The sequence below is a fragment of the Pseudophryne corroboree genome, chromosome 6, assembly GCF_028390025.1.
Source record: "Pseudophryne corroboree isolate aPseCor3 chromosome 6, aPseCor3.hap2, whole genome shotgun sequence".
In the NCBI taxonomy this organism is placed as follows: Eukaryota; Metazoa; Chordata; class Amphibia; order Anura; family Myobatrachidae; genus Pseudophryne; species Pseudophryne corroboree.
This window is the reverse complement of record NC_086449.1, coordinates 698,537,547-698,554,866: the sequence shown is the minus strand read 5'-3', so window position 1 is coordinate 698,554,866 and position 17,320 is coordinate 698,537,547. Positions and strand designations below refer to the sequence as shown.

The 17,320-nt window shown below is 45.1% G+C and overlaps 1 protein-coding gene across 1 annotated transcript in view; it reads left to right on the top strand.

Moving 5' to 3' along the window:
- FAT2 (FAT atypical cadherin 2) overlaps positions 1 to 17,320 on the top strand; it is a 229,218-nt gene that overhangs the window by 154,489 nt on the left and 57,409 nt on the right. The window contains exons 10-11 of the mRNA XM_063928331.1: positions 10,634 to 14,680; positions 15,432 to 15,628. Of these exons, the coding sequence (XP_063784401.1) occupies positions 10,634 to 14,680; positions 15,432 to 15,628 (4,244 nt within the window). The remainder of the gene's footprint in view (positions 1 to 10,633; positions 14,681 to 15,431; positions 15,629 to 17,320) is intronic.

Sequence of the window (17,320 nt, the reverse complement as noted above, 5' to 3'; positions counted from 1 at the left end):
AGGGGAATCTGTAAAAATGAGAGACAGATTACTTACCTACATCCCACGCCGCTCACGTCCACTTGTCCAGTAGAATCCAGTAGGGGAATCTGTAAAAATGAGAGACAGATTACTTACCTACATCCCACGCCGGTCACGTCCACTTGTCCAGTAGAATCCAATAGGGGAATCTGTAAAAATGAAAATTATACTTACAAACTTAAATCCACAGGAGGAGAGAGAGAGAGAGAGAGAGAGGGGGGGGGGGAGGGGGAGAGAGAGAGAGACTAACCTGCTGCTGCTGCTGGGGAGAGCCGCACATACTGCAGGGCCACGCCAGGAGGACGAAGCCGGCGGAGGAGGGGGAGAGCCGCACACCGCCGCTCCTGTCAGCGGGAGGACGGAGCCGGCGGAGGAAGGGGAGAGCCGCAAGACACCGCTCCTGTCAGCAGCCGAGGAGGACGGGGGGGGGCGCAAACTGCAGACGCCAATCACCGCCGGGACAATTAACACACACTCACACTGTCACACACACACAATTAACACACACGTACACTGTCCCACACACACACAATTAACACACACGCACACTGTCCCTCACACATACAATTAACACACACTCACACTGTCCCACACACATACACACAATTAACACACACGCACACTGAGTCACACGCACACTGTCCCACACACACAATTAACACACACACACACACACACACACACACTGTCCTGCACCCCCCTCCCCTCCCCCCCCTCTCCTCCCCTCTCCCCCCCTCTCCTGACAGAAAAGTATGAACAGCTTGAAAAACTGTATGGCCCGCTCACCTGCACTTCTGAGGCCGCGCGCGCGTACCTCCGAGGTCGCGGTCGCGCGCAAGCACGATCGCGCACTATACAATTTGCAGGGAGGGGGGGGGGGGGAGTAGGTGAGGCTCCTGGCTGCCGCTGCCTGTCCAGTGTGACAGGCACAGCAGCCAGGGAGACAGGGAGAGCGCCGGCGGAATCCCTGTCGCATGGGGCGAGCGGCGGGCCGTGCAGGTGCCGGTGGCACCCCCTCTGTTGGGGCTTCCACGGCGCCCAGGGCACGTGCCCTGCTTGCCCCATGCTAGATACGCCTCTGGTATTGGGAGCTTGTTTGAAGTTTTGTAGAGAGTCTGAGGGGGAGCGGTAGAGAATTCCAAAGAAAAGGGAACAGTACCTGTAAAATCTTGGAGGTAGGAGGAAGTAATCAGTAGACAGCAGTGACGTGCGGTGGGGTGAGGCAGGTGAGGCAGAGCCTTTCCTGTCATACTAACGTTTGTACCAGAGTTTTTACTGTATAAAGTATATGAAAAATACAAAGAATATGTTTCAAATATCTTCTTTGCATTATTCTAATCATTTTCATAGCCAAAACTCTGTAGTAAAAAGTCTATGGCAGGGTAACTTTACGCACATCTCTTATCAAAAAACTCACCAAATTTCCAGGAGTTTATAATGCTGCACATATGTATAATGCCCCCATGTACCCTTTGGCTCATATATTGCGTGTAAATCCGGCTCTGGTGCTAGCCAGTGCCTCCTGAGCTATTTAGCTCACCGCACGTCCCTGGTAGACAGGAGAGGCGGCGTGCATTAGAGGAGTGAAGAGTATGGGCAGGAGTGTAAAGGGAAATAAAGTCAGAAATGTAAATGGGAAAAGAGTGGGTTAGGGCTTTGTAAATGAGTGTCAGAAACTTGAATTGGATTGAAGGGTAAGGGGAGCCAGTGAAGGCATTGTAAGAAATGGGAGGTGGACGTAGTAAGTTTGGTGTGTAAGTTTGTGTAAGTTTGGTGTGGAAGATGAGCCGGGCTGCAGCAATGAGGATAGATTGGAGTGGAAAAAAGGTATTTGTCAGCGATGCCACATACAGTAGTAGAAGATTACAGTAGTCCAGTCTGGAGATGACCAGTGAATGGACAAGGGTCTTAGTGGCATTCTGGGTGAGAAAGGGTCTGATCCTGGAAATATTTTTGAGATGTGAGAGGTACTGAATGTACGGTTTATAGGGAGTGAGGAGTCAAGGATTACTCCAAGACTATGCACTTGGGCGCTAGAGGAGATGGAAGTACCATCAATAGATACTTAGTTTGTGGGAGGTGCGGTTGTGCGGTAGGGTTGGAAGATGATCCGCTCATTAGCTCATTCTTGCATAGGGATATTATCCAAGGCAATCACCGATCCATGTAGCTGCTTACATCTAAAGGTGCAAAACTTTGCATCAGTACAGTGGAAGCCATCTCTGAGGGGTGTATTCATCATCCTTAAAATGACACAATTTCTACACTCCCCAGGGAATGTAGAATTTGCGACATTCATCAAACTCTGAAAAAGCATTTTTTTCAGAGGTTGTTCATGAAACTGTTCACCACCCTGAGATGGCAAACAGCCCTAGAATTCTGTACATCTTGTGCAGCGGCAGTGGGGGTAAGCAGGGGGCTGCGGCTGCAGAATGATCCGAGAAGCCTTGGTGGTACGGTGGGAGGGGTGGAAGGCCGTGGCTGCAGAGAGCCGGAATATCATGTCTAGGATATCATGCACCGGATGATCAGATCTTAACTGCGCATGCGTATGCACTGCACTGCGCCGGCACATTGCACGGCTGCAACGGGCCTGCAACGGGATTGTGCGAAGGATCTATTCGCATGGGCATTCGCAAGGAGATTGACAGGAAGAGGCCATTTGTGGGTGTCAACTGACCGTTTTCAGGGAGTGACCGGAAAAATGCAGGCGGGCTCAAGCGTTTTCAAGGAGGGTGTCTGACGTCAAATCCCTGTAGTCAGCTTATGTGATCGCAGTGGAAGAGTACGTCCTGGACTGCGTAGAGACTGCACTAAATCTGCTCTGCTACACATGCGATCATACACCTGCACAGTTAAAACCCACTCCCCCTGTAGACGGTGACTATCTGATCGCAGGACAGCAAAAAATGCAGCCCAGCGATCAGATCTGAATGAACCCCCAGAACAAGGGAGGATGGGGAGAGGGGACGGTACTGCAGCCTGGCACATTGGGGGTGATTCTGTTCGCTCGCTGCAGTTCACCGCAGCACAGCGAACAGGCAAGAAGTGCGCATGCGGTGCATACGAGACAGCCGAAGGCAGACAGAGGCAGTCGCTGGGAGTGGGCGGAATGGCGGCGTTTGCCCGCCATTTCGTGGGCGCGGTTTGTCTAACGCAGGCTTGGCCGGACCGTGTGGGGGTAGCGGCCCGCAGCGGCTGCATGACATCACACGCAGCCGCTGCGAGCCGGATAGCGACGCGTAGCTCCTGGCCAGCACACAAAAGCTGCACTGGCTGGGAGCTACTCCTGAAGTGCAAAAGTATCGCCGCAATGCGATGCTTTTGCCCTTCCTTGTGGGGGGGGGGATTCGGGCCTGACATGCGGGGCGGACTAGCCCTGTGCTGGGCATCCCCCCGCATGTCTGAGTTCCTGATCAACTTGAAATGACCCCCATAGAACAAGGTGTGGTGGTGGGGGGGCTCCAGGAGGGTAGGGTGGTGTTGCGGCTTCAGAGGGGGAAGTTATTACTTTCCGAAAAACTGACTTCTCATAAAGCCCAGTTTTTCGGAAGTGATAATTTTCTCATGGGGGCATGATGAATCCTAAAAAAATTATGAGAATTGAAAACTAAAAACTCTCATTGCACAATTTTTCCATCATGAATATGCCGAGTCTACTCACTTGCCCGTATATATGGGGGAACAGTAGCATGAAAAAGCAGCACATGACATCACATGTCATGTGTGCTGTAGGCTGGTGTAATTAGTGTCAGTTCACCACCCACGAATGTCTTGTAAATCATCTTCCCACAATAGAAAGTAAGTGGAAATGGACACTGTATTAATACTGCAATAGTCTAATTGGTTTTATTTGCACTGGAAAGATTAAACCCATTTGTCAGAATGGATAAACAACAGCCTTCCTTTATTGAGACATTTGAATTCACAGACACCAGGGGGTTTATTTACTAAAGTCCCGATTTTGTCCGATTTATTTATTTTTTCTAAGTGTCAACACGGGAATTTACTAAGCACAAATCTCGGCAGTGTTTGGGCTATTCGTAATGGTTTTCACGGCAGAGATCAGAAATACGAATGAATAGACCATCGGTCAAACGCACCTGTTTGTTCATACAACACGGGAATTTACTATTCATTCGTATTTGGGTGTATGTTTCTGAATGGTCAATTGCGGTTGTATTTTTTTGAGATTCGTTAAAAAAAGCAGCAAAAAAATAGACCTGCTTTTTCCTGGCGTGTTTGGATAGTCATGCACGGATCAGTGAGATCCGTGCATGCTTATCTGTGGGAAAAGGTCTGTTTAGGTTAAAAATGTAAAAAAAAAATTGCGTGAGGTCCCCCCTCCTATGCGTAACCAGCCTCGGGCTCTTTAAGCCGGTCCTGGTTGTAAAAATAGTTACAGGGAAAAAATTGTGTAGGGTTCCCCCATATTTAAACAACCAGCACCGGGCTCTGCGTCCGGTCCTGGTTCAAAAATACGGGGGACAAAACACGTAGGGGTCCCCCGTATTTTTTAAACCAGCACTGGGCTCCACTAGCCAGAGAGATGATGCCACAGCCGGGGGACACTTTAATACTGGTCCCTGCGGCCGTGGCATTACCCTCCCCCCCCATCCCCCCCCGAACTAGTCACCCCTGGTCGGGGTACCCTGGAGGAGTGGGGACCCCTTAAATCAAGCCCCCCCATCCAGCCACCCAAGGACCAGGGGTGAAGCCCGATGCTGCCCCCCCCCCCCCCCCCATCCGTGGGGGGTGGATGGGAGGCTGATAGCCATAGTGTAAAAATAATGAATATTGTTTTTTTGTAGAAGAACTACAAGTACCAGCAAGCCTCCCCGCAAACTGGTACTTGGAGAACCACAAGTACCAGCATGCAGGAAAATAACGGGCCCGCTGTTACCTGTAGTTCTACTACAAAAAAATACCCCCAAAAATACACAAGACACACATTGTGATAGTATAACTTTAATTTACATACATGCACACTTACACACACACATACTTACCTATATTGACATGGAGACCCTCGGTCCTCTTGTCCAGTAGAATCCACGGGGTACCTGAAAAAAAAAAAAATACTTACAAACAATCCGGTGTAGATCTGTCCTCTTCTTTAAGTTTGTAATCCACATACTTGTTGAAACCCCCCCCCCGAAGAACCCGGTCCACGCACTGAATGGGGTCCCATGTTTGCACATGGAACCCCTGTCCCCGACTGGCGGGAAACCCCCGTGACTCCTGTCAGTGAAGGTCCTGCCAGCCAGTCAGGGAGCGCCACGTCATGGCACTCTCCTGATTGGCTGTGCGCTCCTGCACGGTCAATCATGAGGAGCGCACTGGTTACAATGTAGCATAGCGGCTCCCCATTGTAACCAATGATGGGAACTTTGCGGTCTGCGGTTAACCATGAAGTTAATTGGGGTCACCCACAAGAGTGACCCCAATTAACTTTGCGGTTAACCACAGACCGCAAAGTTCCCATCATTGGTTACAATGGGGAGCCGCTATGCTACATTGTAACCAGTGCGCTCCTCATGATTAAACCGTGCAGGAGCGCACAGTCAATCAGGAGAGTGCCATGACGTGGCGCTCCCTGATTGGCTAGCGGGACCTTCACTGACAGGAGTCACTGGGGGGTCCCGCCAGTCGGGGAAAGGGGTTCCATGTGCAAACATGGGACCCCTTTCAGTGCGTGGACCGGGTTCTTCATTTTTTTTTCCCAACAAGTATGTGGATTACAAACTTAAAGAAGAGGACAGATCTACACCGGATTGTTTGTAAGTATATTTTTTATTTTCAGGTACCCCGTGGATTCAACTGGACAAGAGGACCGAGGTGCTCCGTGTCAACATAGGTAAGTATGTGTGTGTGTGTAAGTGTGCATGTATGTAAATTAAAGTTATACTATCACGGTGTGTGTCTTTTGGGTTTTTTTTTAGGGTATTTATTTTGTAGTAGAACTACAGGTACCAGCGGGCCCGTTATTTTCCCGCATGCTGGTACTTGTGGTTCTCCAAGTACCAGCTTGCAGGGGAGGTTTGCTGGGACTTGTAGTTCTTCTGCAAAAATCAATATTCTTTATTTTTACACTATGGCTATCAGCCTCCCATCCACCGCCCAAGGATGGGGGGAGGGGGGCAGCCTCGGGCTTCACCCCTGGTCCTTGGGTGGCTGGAGGGGTGGGATCCCTTGATTTAAGGGGTCCCCACTCCTCCAGGGTACCCCGGCCAGGGGTGACTAGTTGGGGGGGTAAAGCCACGGCCGCAGGGACCAGTATAAAAGTGTCCCCCAGCTGTGACATTATCTCTCTGGCTATTGGAGCCCGGTGCTGGTTTAAAAAATACGGGGGACCCCTACTTGTTTTGACCCCTGTATTTTTTTAACTAGGACCGGACGCAGAGCCCAGTGCTGGTTGTTTAAATATGGGGGAACCCTACACAATTTTCCCCCTGTATTTTTACAACCAGGACCGGCTCAAAGAGCCCGAGGCTGGTTACGCATAGGAGGGGGGACCTCACGCAATTTTTTTATTTGTTTTTAACCCTTTCATCACTTCATAGAATATACACAATGAAGCCCTGCACGGATCTCACTGATCCGGCCGGGATTCCTTGTGTTTTGTCAGGCAGTGTTTTACTAATCACTCTCGTAAAACACTGCCCGACAATACGAATCACATCGACATCGTAAAAAACGGAACTAGAAAACTCGGCAGCTTAGTAAATTACCATATATGGATTCAAAAAGTTGGAGTAAATTACGTTCGATAAAATTAGAGATCAAACTCTCTTAAAAACGGCACAAACACGAATATTAGTAAATAACCCCCAGGAGTTCAGTGTAAGAAATAGGCGTGCTAGCTTTTGACTTGTCATTCCAGTATTTTAATTTATCACATAATCAGTGGAGCCTTGAGTCACATTGCAATCAGCATTTCAGTCTGTTGTTCTCTATGCTAATGCTAAATCATTTAATCAGCACAATACGTGGAGATTAGTGACATTAAATATGACACAGAAATCACAGATCCTGCTCATCACTAAGGAAAAAAGAATGAAAGGGGCAGTCATCTGGTTTTGCCATCAATATAATTTGCCACTCTTTATCCATACCTCCCAACTGTTCAGATTTTTGTGGGACAGTCCCATTTTTTTGGGACTGTCCCACTATCCCACCCACGGGCAACAGTGTCCCGCGGTGTGTGTGTGTGTGGGGGGGGGGGGGGGCAGTTGGGAGGCTCTGTCACCCACTGCCCTGCTTAGCCTAGCAGAGGTGAATAAATACGTCTATTCACTAGAGACAGAGGGAGAGGGAGCATGCCAGCAGCTCACAGAGCGCTGAGCATGCCCGGGTGTGTGGCTCGCGATCGCGGCACTCCCACAAAGCTACGCCCCCTTTTACCCAGGACACACCCCTTTTTCTGGCGCGGCTCCGCCGCACCATTGTCCCGAGCTCTGCTTTAAAAATGTTGGGAGGTATGCTGTATCTCACAGCTAAATAACTGAAATCCAGTAACGTCACTTGGGTTGGTGACACCTAGTGTGCCTGGGAGGGTGGCCTCATGGTAGTGAAGCCACACCCCTGGTGTATGACATTTTAGGGTGTGGCCGCATGTCACACCCTCATTCTTGTCATGCTGGGGGCTTGGCCAGTCCCTCAGGAGCTGTTGGGCAGCCTCTTCAGGCACAGTGTGAATGATGCTTGCGTCATCCTTCATTGCTATTACCGCTGCTTGATGACACCATACGAGGGGGTGATACCAAAATAGTAAAGCAGCTCTATTATTTTGCTGTCACCTCCTTTGGATGGTGTTACCTGGTGCAGCCAGCACCCACCTAGTGATGCCACTGCTGAAATTTCAGAACTTTACAAATCTCATAGGCTATTACATTTGACCCATAATGGGACACACTGAGGGCTTATACAGAGTTAAGCACAAGTCAGACATACAGTAATTACTTATAAATTGCATGCATAGATGAATGCCTCCATTTTCCCATAGGCAGTGGTACGCAGCTCTGTGGGCAGACTGTCCAAATCTTTCTGAGCTATCAGGATCTGGCCCTTACATCAACGTACTCTCTCTCTCTGACCTATCAGGGTCTAGCCTTTGCATCAGCATGCCCTCTCTGAGCTGTCAGGATCTAGCCCTTACATCCACATACTCTCTCTGACCTTTAAGGATCTAGCCCTTACATCAACATATTCTCTCTGAGCTATCAGGATCTGAACTATCAGGATCTAGCCCTTACATCAGCATGCTCTCTCTCTCTGACCTATCAGGGTCTAGCCTTTGCATCAGCATGCCCTCTCTGAGCTGTCAGGATCTAGCCCTTACATCCACATACTCTCTCTGACCTTTAAGGATCTAGCCCTTACATCAACATACTCTCTCTGAGCTATCAGGATCTAGCCCTTACATCAGCATGCTCTCTCTCTCTGACCTATCAGGGTCTAGCCTTTGCATCAGCATGCCCTCTCTGAGCTGTCAGGATCTAGCCCTTACATCCACATACTCTCTCTGACCTTTAAGGATCTAGCCCTTACATCAACATACTCTCTCTGAGCTATCAGGATCTGAGCTATCAGGATCTAGCCCTTACATCAGCATGCTCTCTCTCTCTGACCTATCAGGGTCTAGCCTTTGCATCAGCATGCCCTTTCTGAGCTGTCAGGATCTAGCCCTTACATCCACATACTCTCTCTGACCTTTAAGGATCTAGCCCTTACATCAACATACTCTCTCTGAGCTATCAGGATCTGAGCTATCAGGATCTAGCCCTTACATCAGCATGCTCTCTCTCTCTGACCTATCAGGGTCTAGCCTTTGCATCAGCATGCCCTCTCTGAGCTGTCAGGATCTAGCCCTTACATCCACATACTCTCTCTGACCTTTAAGGATCTAGCCCTTACATCAACATACTCTCTCTGAGCTATCAGGATCTGAGCTATCAGGATCTAGCCCTTACATCAGCATGCTCTCTCTCTCTGACCTATCAGGGTCTAGCCTTTGCATCAGCATGCCCTCTCTGAGCTGTCAGGATCTAGCCCTTACATCCACATACTCTCTCTGACCTTTAAGGATCTAGCCCTTACATCAACATACTCTCTCTGAGCTATCAGGATCTAGCCCTTGTATCAGCATACTCTCAGTGAACTATAAGGAACTAGCCCTTGCATCAGCATACTCTCTTTGACCTATTATGGTCTAGCTCTTGCATCAGCATGCTCTCTCTCTCTCTCTGACCTATCTGGATCTAGCCCTTGCATCAGTATGCTCTCTCTGAACTACAAGGAACTAGCCATTGCATCAGCATGCTCTCTCTGAGTTATTAGGATCTAGCCCTTGCATCAGCATACTCTCTCTGAACTATAAGGAACTAGCCCTTGCATCAGCATACTCTCTCTGAACTATTAGGGTCTAGCCCTTGCATCAGAGTGCTCTCTCTCTCTCTCTGACCTATCTGGATCTAGCCCTTGCATCAGCATGCTCTCTCTGAACTATAAGGAACTAGCCCTTGCATCAGCATGCTCTCTCTGAGCTATCAGGGTCTAGCCCTTGCATCAGTATGCTCTCTCTGAGCTATCAGGGTCTAGTCCTTGCATCAGCATGCTCTCTCTGACCTATCAGGATCTAGCCCTTGCATCAGCATGCTCTCTCTGAACTATAAGGAACTAGCCTGTGCATCAACATACTCTCTGTGAACTTATCCTACTTGCGAATGCCTCGTCATTATTATTATTATTATTATTATTATTATTATTATTATTATTATTATCCTTTATTTATATGTTGCCATGGGGGTACACAGAGCCTTACATAAGTACAACAACAGAAGCAGTGCATACATAACAAGACAAACAGCAAAACACAGTTCAAAATATTTCAAAACAATACAATGCACAGGAGGTTATATATACCATATAAACATTACTGCAAATACAGTCATCATTCCCACCGAGGCAGCTCCAGCTGAACCCGAAGGTTCAGTTCCACTGTTTGGGTTGAAGTCACAGAAATCATAATATGCTGCCAACTTCACTGCAAATTATGTGACACACACACGCACACACACACGCACACACACATATAGTACATGCCTATATACAGTATAGTACTTCAACGGAGGTAGATACCATTTAATGCAGGGGTGTGGTGGCATGTACTGTACTGGGAATGGAAGTGGCTGTCTCAGTTGATGTATATGTACTTACCTTGTACACCTTACCTTGTCATCTGAAACATTTTAGAAAGCAGATTGCCTTGTACAGCATTACAGATATCTCCTAAACTTGACTTGTATAAATAGCTAGTAATAACTCACAATAATTCCCTAAGTCTATCCGTAGGTCACAGTGGAGATCTCGTGTAGAACAAAGTGCAGACTGCAGTGTACTTGTGCACAATTCACTGCTAGTTGGGTCCTCTCTTCAGGTAGAAGGTTTTCCTATTTGCTAGACCTAGAGTATAGGTTAAGTTAGGAGGTATCAAGTACCAACACTCTTTTTGGATAATCGCATAAGTAACAACTTACCATGACTGACTGACTTGTTTTGTTTACTAGAAATAGCCATAATGTGTTTTTTTTTTGCTTTTTTTTCCCAACAGGTAACATTGAGGGATATTTTAGCATTGATGCATCTTCAGGTCTGATCACTGTTGCAAAAACACTGGAGCAGCCTATGAAGAGCCAGTTTACGTTGACAGTCATTGCAGTAGATGACGGAACACCACAACTTCAAGACATAGCCACAGTAAACCTGCAAGTCAAACCCTCTGACACATCACCACCAAAATTCATGGCCAAAGAATATGTGGTTGAGATTAGTGAATCAGTGCCAATTGGCTCTTTTGTAACCATGGTATCCACAACCAGCTGGTCTTCCATCAATTACGACATTAAAGAAGGAAACAAGGGGGGTTCATTTTACATTAACTGCTATTCGGGCATTATTACCACTCAAAAAAATCTTGATTTTGAAACTCTCTCTTCTTACCAACTCAAAGTACGGGGTAATAGCTCCCTTGGATACTACAGTGAAACAATTGTGTTTATCTACGTAATTGATGAGAATGACAATGTTCCTATCTTCTCACAAACCACATATCTGGGTCAAATTCGTGAAGATGCTCCAATAGGAAGCATGGTGACCAATCTTGACCTTACGACACTTATCGTTCAAGCTACCGACAATGACACAGAGGTGAATGCATTGTTGAGTTTCCAAATTCTAGATCTAGAGGTTCTGAAATACTTCAAAATCAATCCAAGTATGGGAACATTGTTTACGGTGGCGGAACTTGATTTTGAGCTAACCACATTGTTCTCTTTCTATGTACATGTGCGTGACTCCGGAACACCAAGTTTATTTGCCTCTCAGCCATCAAAGGTTACCATTCAAGTAACTGATGTCAATGATTCCCCACCAAAATTCTTAAAGGACATTTATGAACATAATATTTACTTGCCTGCCTATAATAATATGCATGTCCTCTCTGTGGCAGCTGAAGATGTGGATTCAGAAGTGATGTACAGCATCTCAGAAGGCAATATGGACAATGCTTTCTTAATTGACCCAAGAGTTGGCCTTATTATTTTAAATGATTCTTCCCTTTTGCATTCATACCGTGAACTCTCAGTGAAAGCTTGGGATGGGATGTACTATGATACTGCTTTAGTAAAAATCAATGTAACAGAAATGGAAAAGACTAGCTTAAAATTTGACCGCCCATTGTATAAAGTGAATGTAACTGAGAACAATCCGCATATCATAGATTTAAATATGGTGGATGTGGTAGGAAATCAACTTAATGAGCCAGTTTATTTCTCAGTTCTTACATGGACAGAACAATTCCAGATAAGCGCATCTTCAGGGATCCTTCAGACTAAAGGCTTAGCATTTGACAGGGAGATCCAAGACAAATATGATGTAATAGTTGAGGCAAGAGACATTAGAAATCCATCTCGGATTTCTCAGAGTAAAGTTGAGGTGTATGTGCAAGATGTCAATGATAATCCACCAGTCTTCTTAAATACTCCATATTACATTGCTGTGGAGGATGGCTTAGAACCTGGAGATGTTATATTCCAGGTGTCTGCCATGGATAAAGACATTGGAAAAAACAGTGCCCTGACATACCAATTGGAAGAAGGCTCTAAGTATTTTCGAATTGACCCCTCTTTGGGAGACATTATTCTTAAACAACCTTTTGATTATGAATCCCTAAATCAGTATATTCTCAGAGTGATTGTCAGAGACCATGGTCAGCCATCTTTGAAATCTGAAGAAGAAGTAGTCATTATAGTTAGAAACAAATCAAGTCCAATTTTCCAAACCCTGTATTACACAGTGACTGTGCAAGAGAATGTACCAATTTACACTCCCATTTTACACATCCAAGCCAGGAGCCCAGAAGGCTTCCGTGTGGTTTACAATATTGTTGAAAATGACGCTCTAAGTTTTTTTAGCATCGACTTTAAAACGGGTTCTCTTAGTGTTTCTGGGCACCTAGATTATGAGACCAAAAGATCTCACCTTATAACTGTAAGAGCCACTGACTCTGCCCTTGGTTACTTTTCAGAAGCCAAGGTCTTAATTAATGTGGAGGACATCAATGATCACCCACCTGTTTTTTCTCAAATGGTCTACACTGGTCATGTCATGGAGAAACAACCCCCTTATCTACCAGTGATTCAACTGCACACTTCTGATCAAGATTCAGGGAAAAACCAAGAGGTTTCATACCACATCCTAGGTAACAGCACAGATGAATCACATGTATTCTTCCATATAAACTATAAAACTGGTGAAATCTCAACTGCTCAAGAGTTGGATTTTGAAAGTACCCGTCAATTTCATTTCAAAGTGAGGGCCACAGATAATGGCTTGCCTCCTTTGCACACAGATGCAGTTGTTATCATTAACGTTTCTGATGTGAACGACAACCCTCCAAAATTCAGGCAAGCACAATATGAAGCCAATGTAAGTGAATTGGCCAACTGTGGACACATTGTTCTAAAGCTCCAAGCTACTGACCTGGATAGCATAGATGCTGGAAAGCTGGAGTATCTGATTCTTTCCGGCAATAGTCACCGCCTCTTCACCATAAACAGAACATCTGGAGTTATTAACCTATCTAACCTTTGCAGGAACAGTTTAGATTTGTCTTACCACCTACAGGTCTCAGCTTCTGATGGCATCTACAGAGATATTGTGCCAGTATACATTAATGTCACATATGCAAATAAGCACACCCCATCCTTCCTACAGGATATTTATGAGGTGGAACTTGCTGAAAATGCAGAGATAGGGACAACAGTGATTGAAGTGGTGGCATCTGACCCCGATGACGGCCCTTATGGAGTTGTAAATTACACTATAATTAATAAGTTGGCTTTAGATATGTTTTATGTAGATGACAAGGGACATATAGCAACTTTACGTAAATTAGACCGGGAGAATGCAACAGAAAGACTTATGGCCATCAAAGTCATGGCCACAGATGGAGGCGGGAGGGCAGCCTTTTGCACCGTAAAAATAATCCTCACTGACGAGAATGATAACCCTCCACTATTTATAGCTACTGAGTACATCTTATCTGTCCAGTCTAATTTGAGCAAAGGTGCCCCTATTATCCAGGTGGTGGCCTATGATGCTGATGAAGGGCTAAATGCAGATGTCATTTATTCTATTGAGAAATATGATGAGGATTTGGTTCAGATCAATCCATACAATGGTCAAATCATAGCTAAAAAAAGCTTCTCAGGTTTCGAAAATAAGGACATAAATTTCACAGTTACAGCAAAGGACAGGGCACCTCCTAACTGGAGCTCCCTTGTTCCCGTTCATCTTCATATTGTACCAACAGAGGTCACTTTGCCCAAATTTTCAGAGCCACTGTATAGTTTTTCGGCATCTGAAGATCTGCCCACCGGCTCGGAAGTGGGTTTAGTGAAAGCGACAGCTATGGAACCAATTATTTACAGCCTGGTAGAAGGCACAACTCCAGAAAGCAACAAAGATGGAGTCTTTAGTCTAAATAAGCATACAGGAGCATTAACTGTGAAAAAGGGGGTAGACCATGAAAAAACCAAATGGTATCTAATCGATGTTCAGGCTAATTGTCCTCACTTAGGGAAAGAGCTGGTCTCCATGGTTTCAGTAAGCATCCAAGTAAAAGATATCAATGACAATCAACCTGTTTTTGAAGCAGATCTTTATAGATCTTCGATAACGGAGAATATGCCTGCTGGAACAACGGTCATACAAGTTACTGCCAATGACCAGGACACAGGCAATGATGGAATAGTATCTTATAGCCTTAAAGGAGATAATAGTGAGATCCACATGTTCTTCACCATCGACCCTGACAATGGTTGGATCACGACACTGAAGGAGCTTGACTGTGAGAAGCAAGAGGTCTATCGTTTCTTTGTGGTGGCATCAGACCAGGGCAAGAAAATCCGTCTTTCTTCAGAAGCACTCGTAGAAGTATCAGTCACTGATGATAATGATAACCCTCCAAGGTTTACCTCTCAAGTTTACAGAGGTTCTGTGGCAGAGAACAGCCAACCGGGACAGCTCATAACTACCCTGAAGACACGAGACAATGATATGTCTGAAAACAACAGGAAAGTCACTTGTTACATAACAGGTAAGATTATTGCATTAATTGGTATAGCAATGTGTTTTAGACTAATGATGTCTAGCCTTTACCCTCCAGTTCTGTGATAGACTATCTTACAAAAAATGATCTGCTTAATTGCTCTCCAGATTTTTTTTTTTTCCCCTTTGGTAAAGTAAGATATATATCTCTATTTAACTCGACAGACTATTACTGTGTACAAAAAGCCATGTATGTGTCCTCTTAAATTGCAATTCAGTGTCCTAGGGTTAAGAACCAGCCAAAAACCCTCAGCAACAAATCAATATGTGGTTTAAGTTCCAATGTCCATGTTCTGATTTAGACATAAAATGCAGTATACATGTTACTTTATGTCATAATACAGTGGCGGTGAAAGAGAGACGGGGAAACGTGGGCAGTCTTCATAGGGGTTCTCCCTCTTGCACTGTGCCAGAATCTACTGTGCTTGTGCAGGACTCCAGGAACATGGCACCTGCTCCATGCTCACATTAATTTCTCTACTGCTCATGAGCAGATCTTCAGGAAAATGGCGGCGGATGCACCATTTTCCTGGTGATTTCTGCTGCACCAATGCCAGATAGGTAATTATAATATAAGGGTACAGGGTGTGGGCTGTGGCCCACCTGCACTCAGGGGTTCATGTGCACTGCACACTCTGCACCCATTATAGATTCCACTGTGTCATATAGCAGTATCTGTGAGTATTACAAGACGTAATCATGAATTGTTCTGCACAGTAATCATGATATTCTATTGACAGATGGAGACCCCTTTGGCCTATTCAACATTAACGAGGTTAGAGATCAGTGGGTGATTTCCTCTAAAAAATCATTGGACAGGGAAGAGATGGAGAAACACCTTCTAAAGGTGACAGCATCTGATGGGAAATTCCAGGTGACCACTGAGGTGGAAATTACCGTGCTGGACATCAATGACAACAGTCCTGTGTGCCAGCAGGTAGGTGGGTGGTGGGGGTGAATTAAAAAATACATTCTTTATTTTAAAATAATGTTTTACTCAAATTATCTTAAAATATACCGCCATAAGTAATTTTGCCTATATTTTCCCAAAGCAGAACTTTATTGAAAAATATTTGTCCTATAATATTGCTGCATAGCTTCCCATACCTGTAGCAATGTCCTCAACACTTGTTTTAATTTGCCGTTATTTTCTTAAATTATAGTAGGTTTCTTTTTCCAGTGTTTATTGTCAACTTTTTTTTTTTTTTTTTTGCTACTGTGCATCTGCATATAAATCTCAAGACCTTTACTGCGCCAGTGTGAACCAATGTCTGACGGCGTACACAATTGCGTATTTCATTGCTAACATCTAAGAACGGGTTTGCAATCCCTGGGCGTTTCAGGGTGGAGGCTGGAAGGTGTCCTAAACGGTATCCGGATTATAGATCAACAGTAATAAGGTCAATAGTCATAACCACAAATACAGGTTGAGTATCCCATATCCACATATTCCGAAATACGGAATATTCCGAAATACGGACTTTTTTGAGTGAGAGTGAGATAGTGAAATCTTTGTTTTCTGATGGCACAATGTACACAAACTTTGTTTAATACACAAAGTTATTAATAATATTGTATTAAATGACCTTCAGGCTGTGTGTATAGGGTATATAAGAAACATAAATGAAATGTGTGTATGTACACACATATTGTTTAATGCACAAAGTTATAAAAAATATTGGCTAAAATTACCTTCAGGCTGTGTGTTTAGGGTGCATATGTAACATAAATGCATTCTGTGCTTAGATTTAGGTCCCATCATCATAAGATCTCATTATGGTATCTAATTATTCCAAAATACGGAAAAATCCGATATCCAAAATACCTCTGGTCCCAAGCATTTTGGATAAGGGATACTCAACCTGTAGTCGACATGCATTAGGTCAACATGGTTAAAAGTGTGTCATGGTCAAAAGGTCGACATGGCAATGATCTACTCAGCATAAGGTCGATATGAATTTTTTCACAATTTTATTTAATTTTTTTTAACTTTTTCATACTTTACCATCTACGTAGACTACAATTGGGAATAGTTACCCTTGACTGAAGAAGGGGAGGAGACCATTGATTGTGGTCCCCCGTCATTTTACGGAGTAAACAACACCTAAAAACATTAGTAAACTCATGTTGACCTTTTGACCATGTCGACCTCTTGGGGTCAACCTAGACACTGTTAACCTTTTAATTGTCGACCTAATGATCCACACCCGTCCTAAACTAAAAGCAAAAAGGGTTGTGTTATGGATGTGTCACGGGCATGTCTAGTATCCACTACTTCAGAGGCTGTGTTTAGTTGCATTTGATGAGAGTAGCTAGAGTAGACCCTACATACAACACCACAAATGTCAAAGGATCGACCGATGTTGCGGTGATGTTGGAGTGTTTACAATCTCCATTGCAACTGCACAGACCACGGAGCCTAAAAGTGGGCGTCTCAGCACTCACACACTCCATCCCTAGATGCAGCACAAAGGGAAGGCAGAGATTAGCATTTGCATATTTTTGCAACTGCTATTGCGGGTGCAGTTGCGATCGCGGCTTTCTTACCAACCATCTCTGAATGAGACACTATACGAAGGTCTGCATGTGTTTGCAATTGTAGTAGTTGGCGTGTGTTAGAAGTGAACCA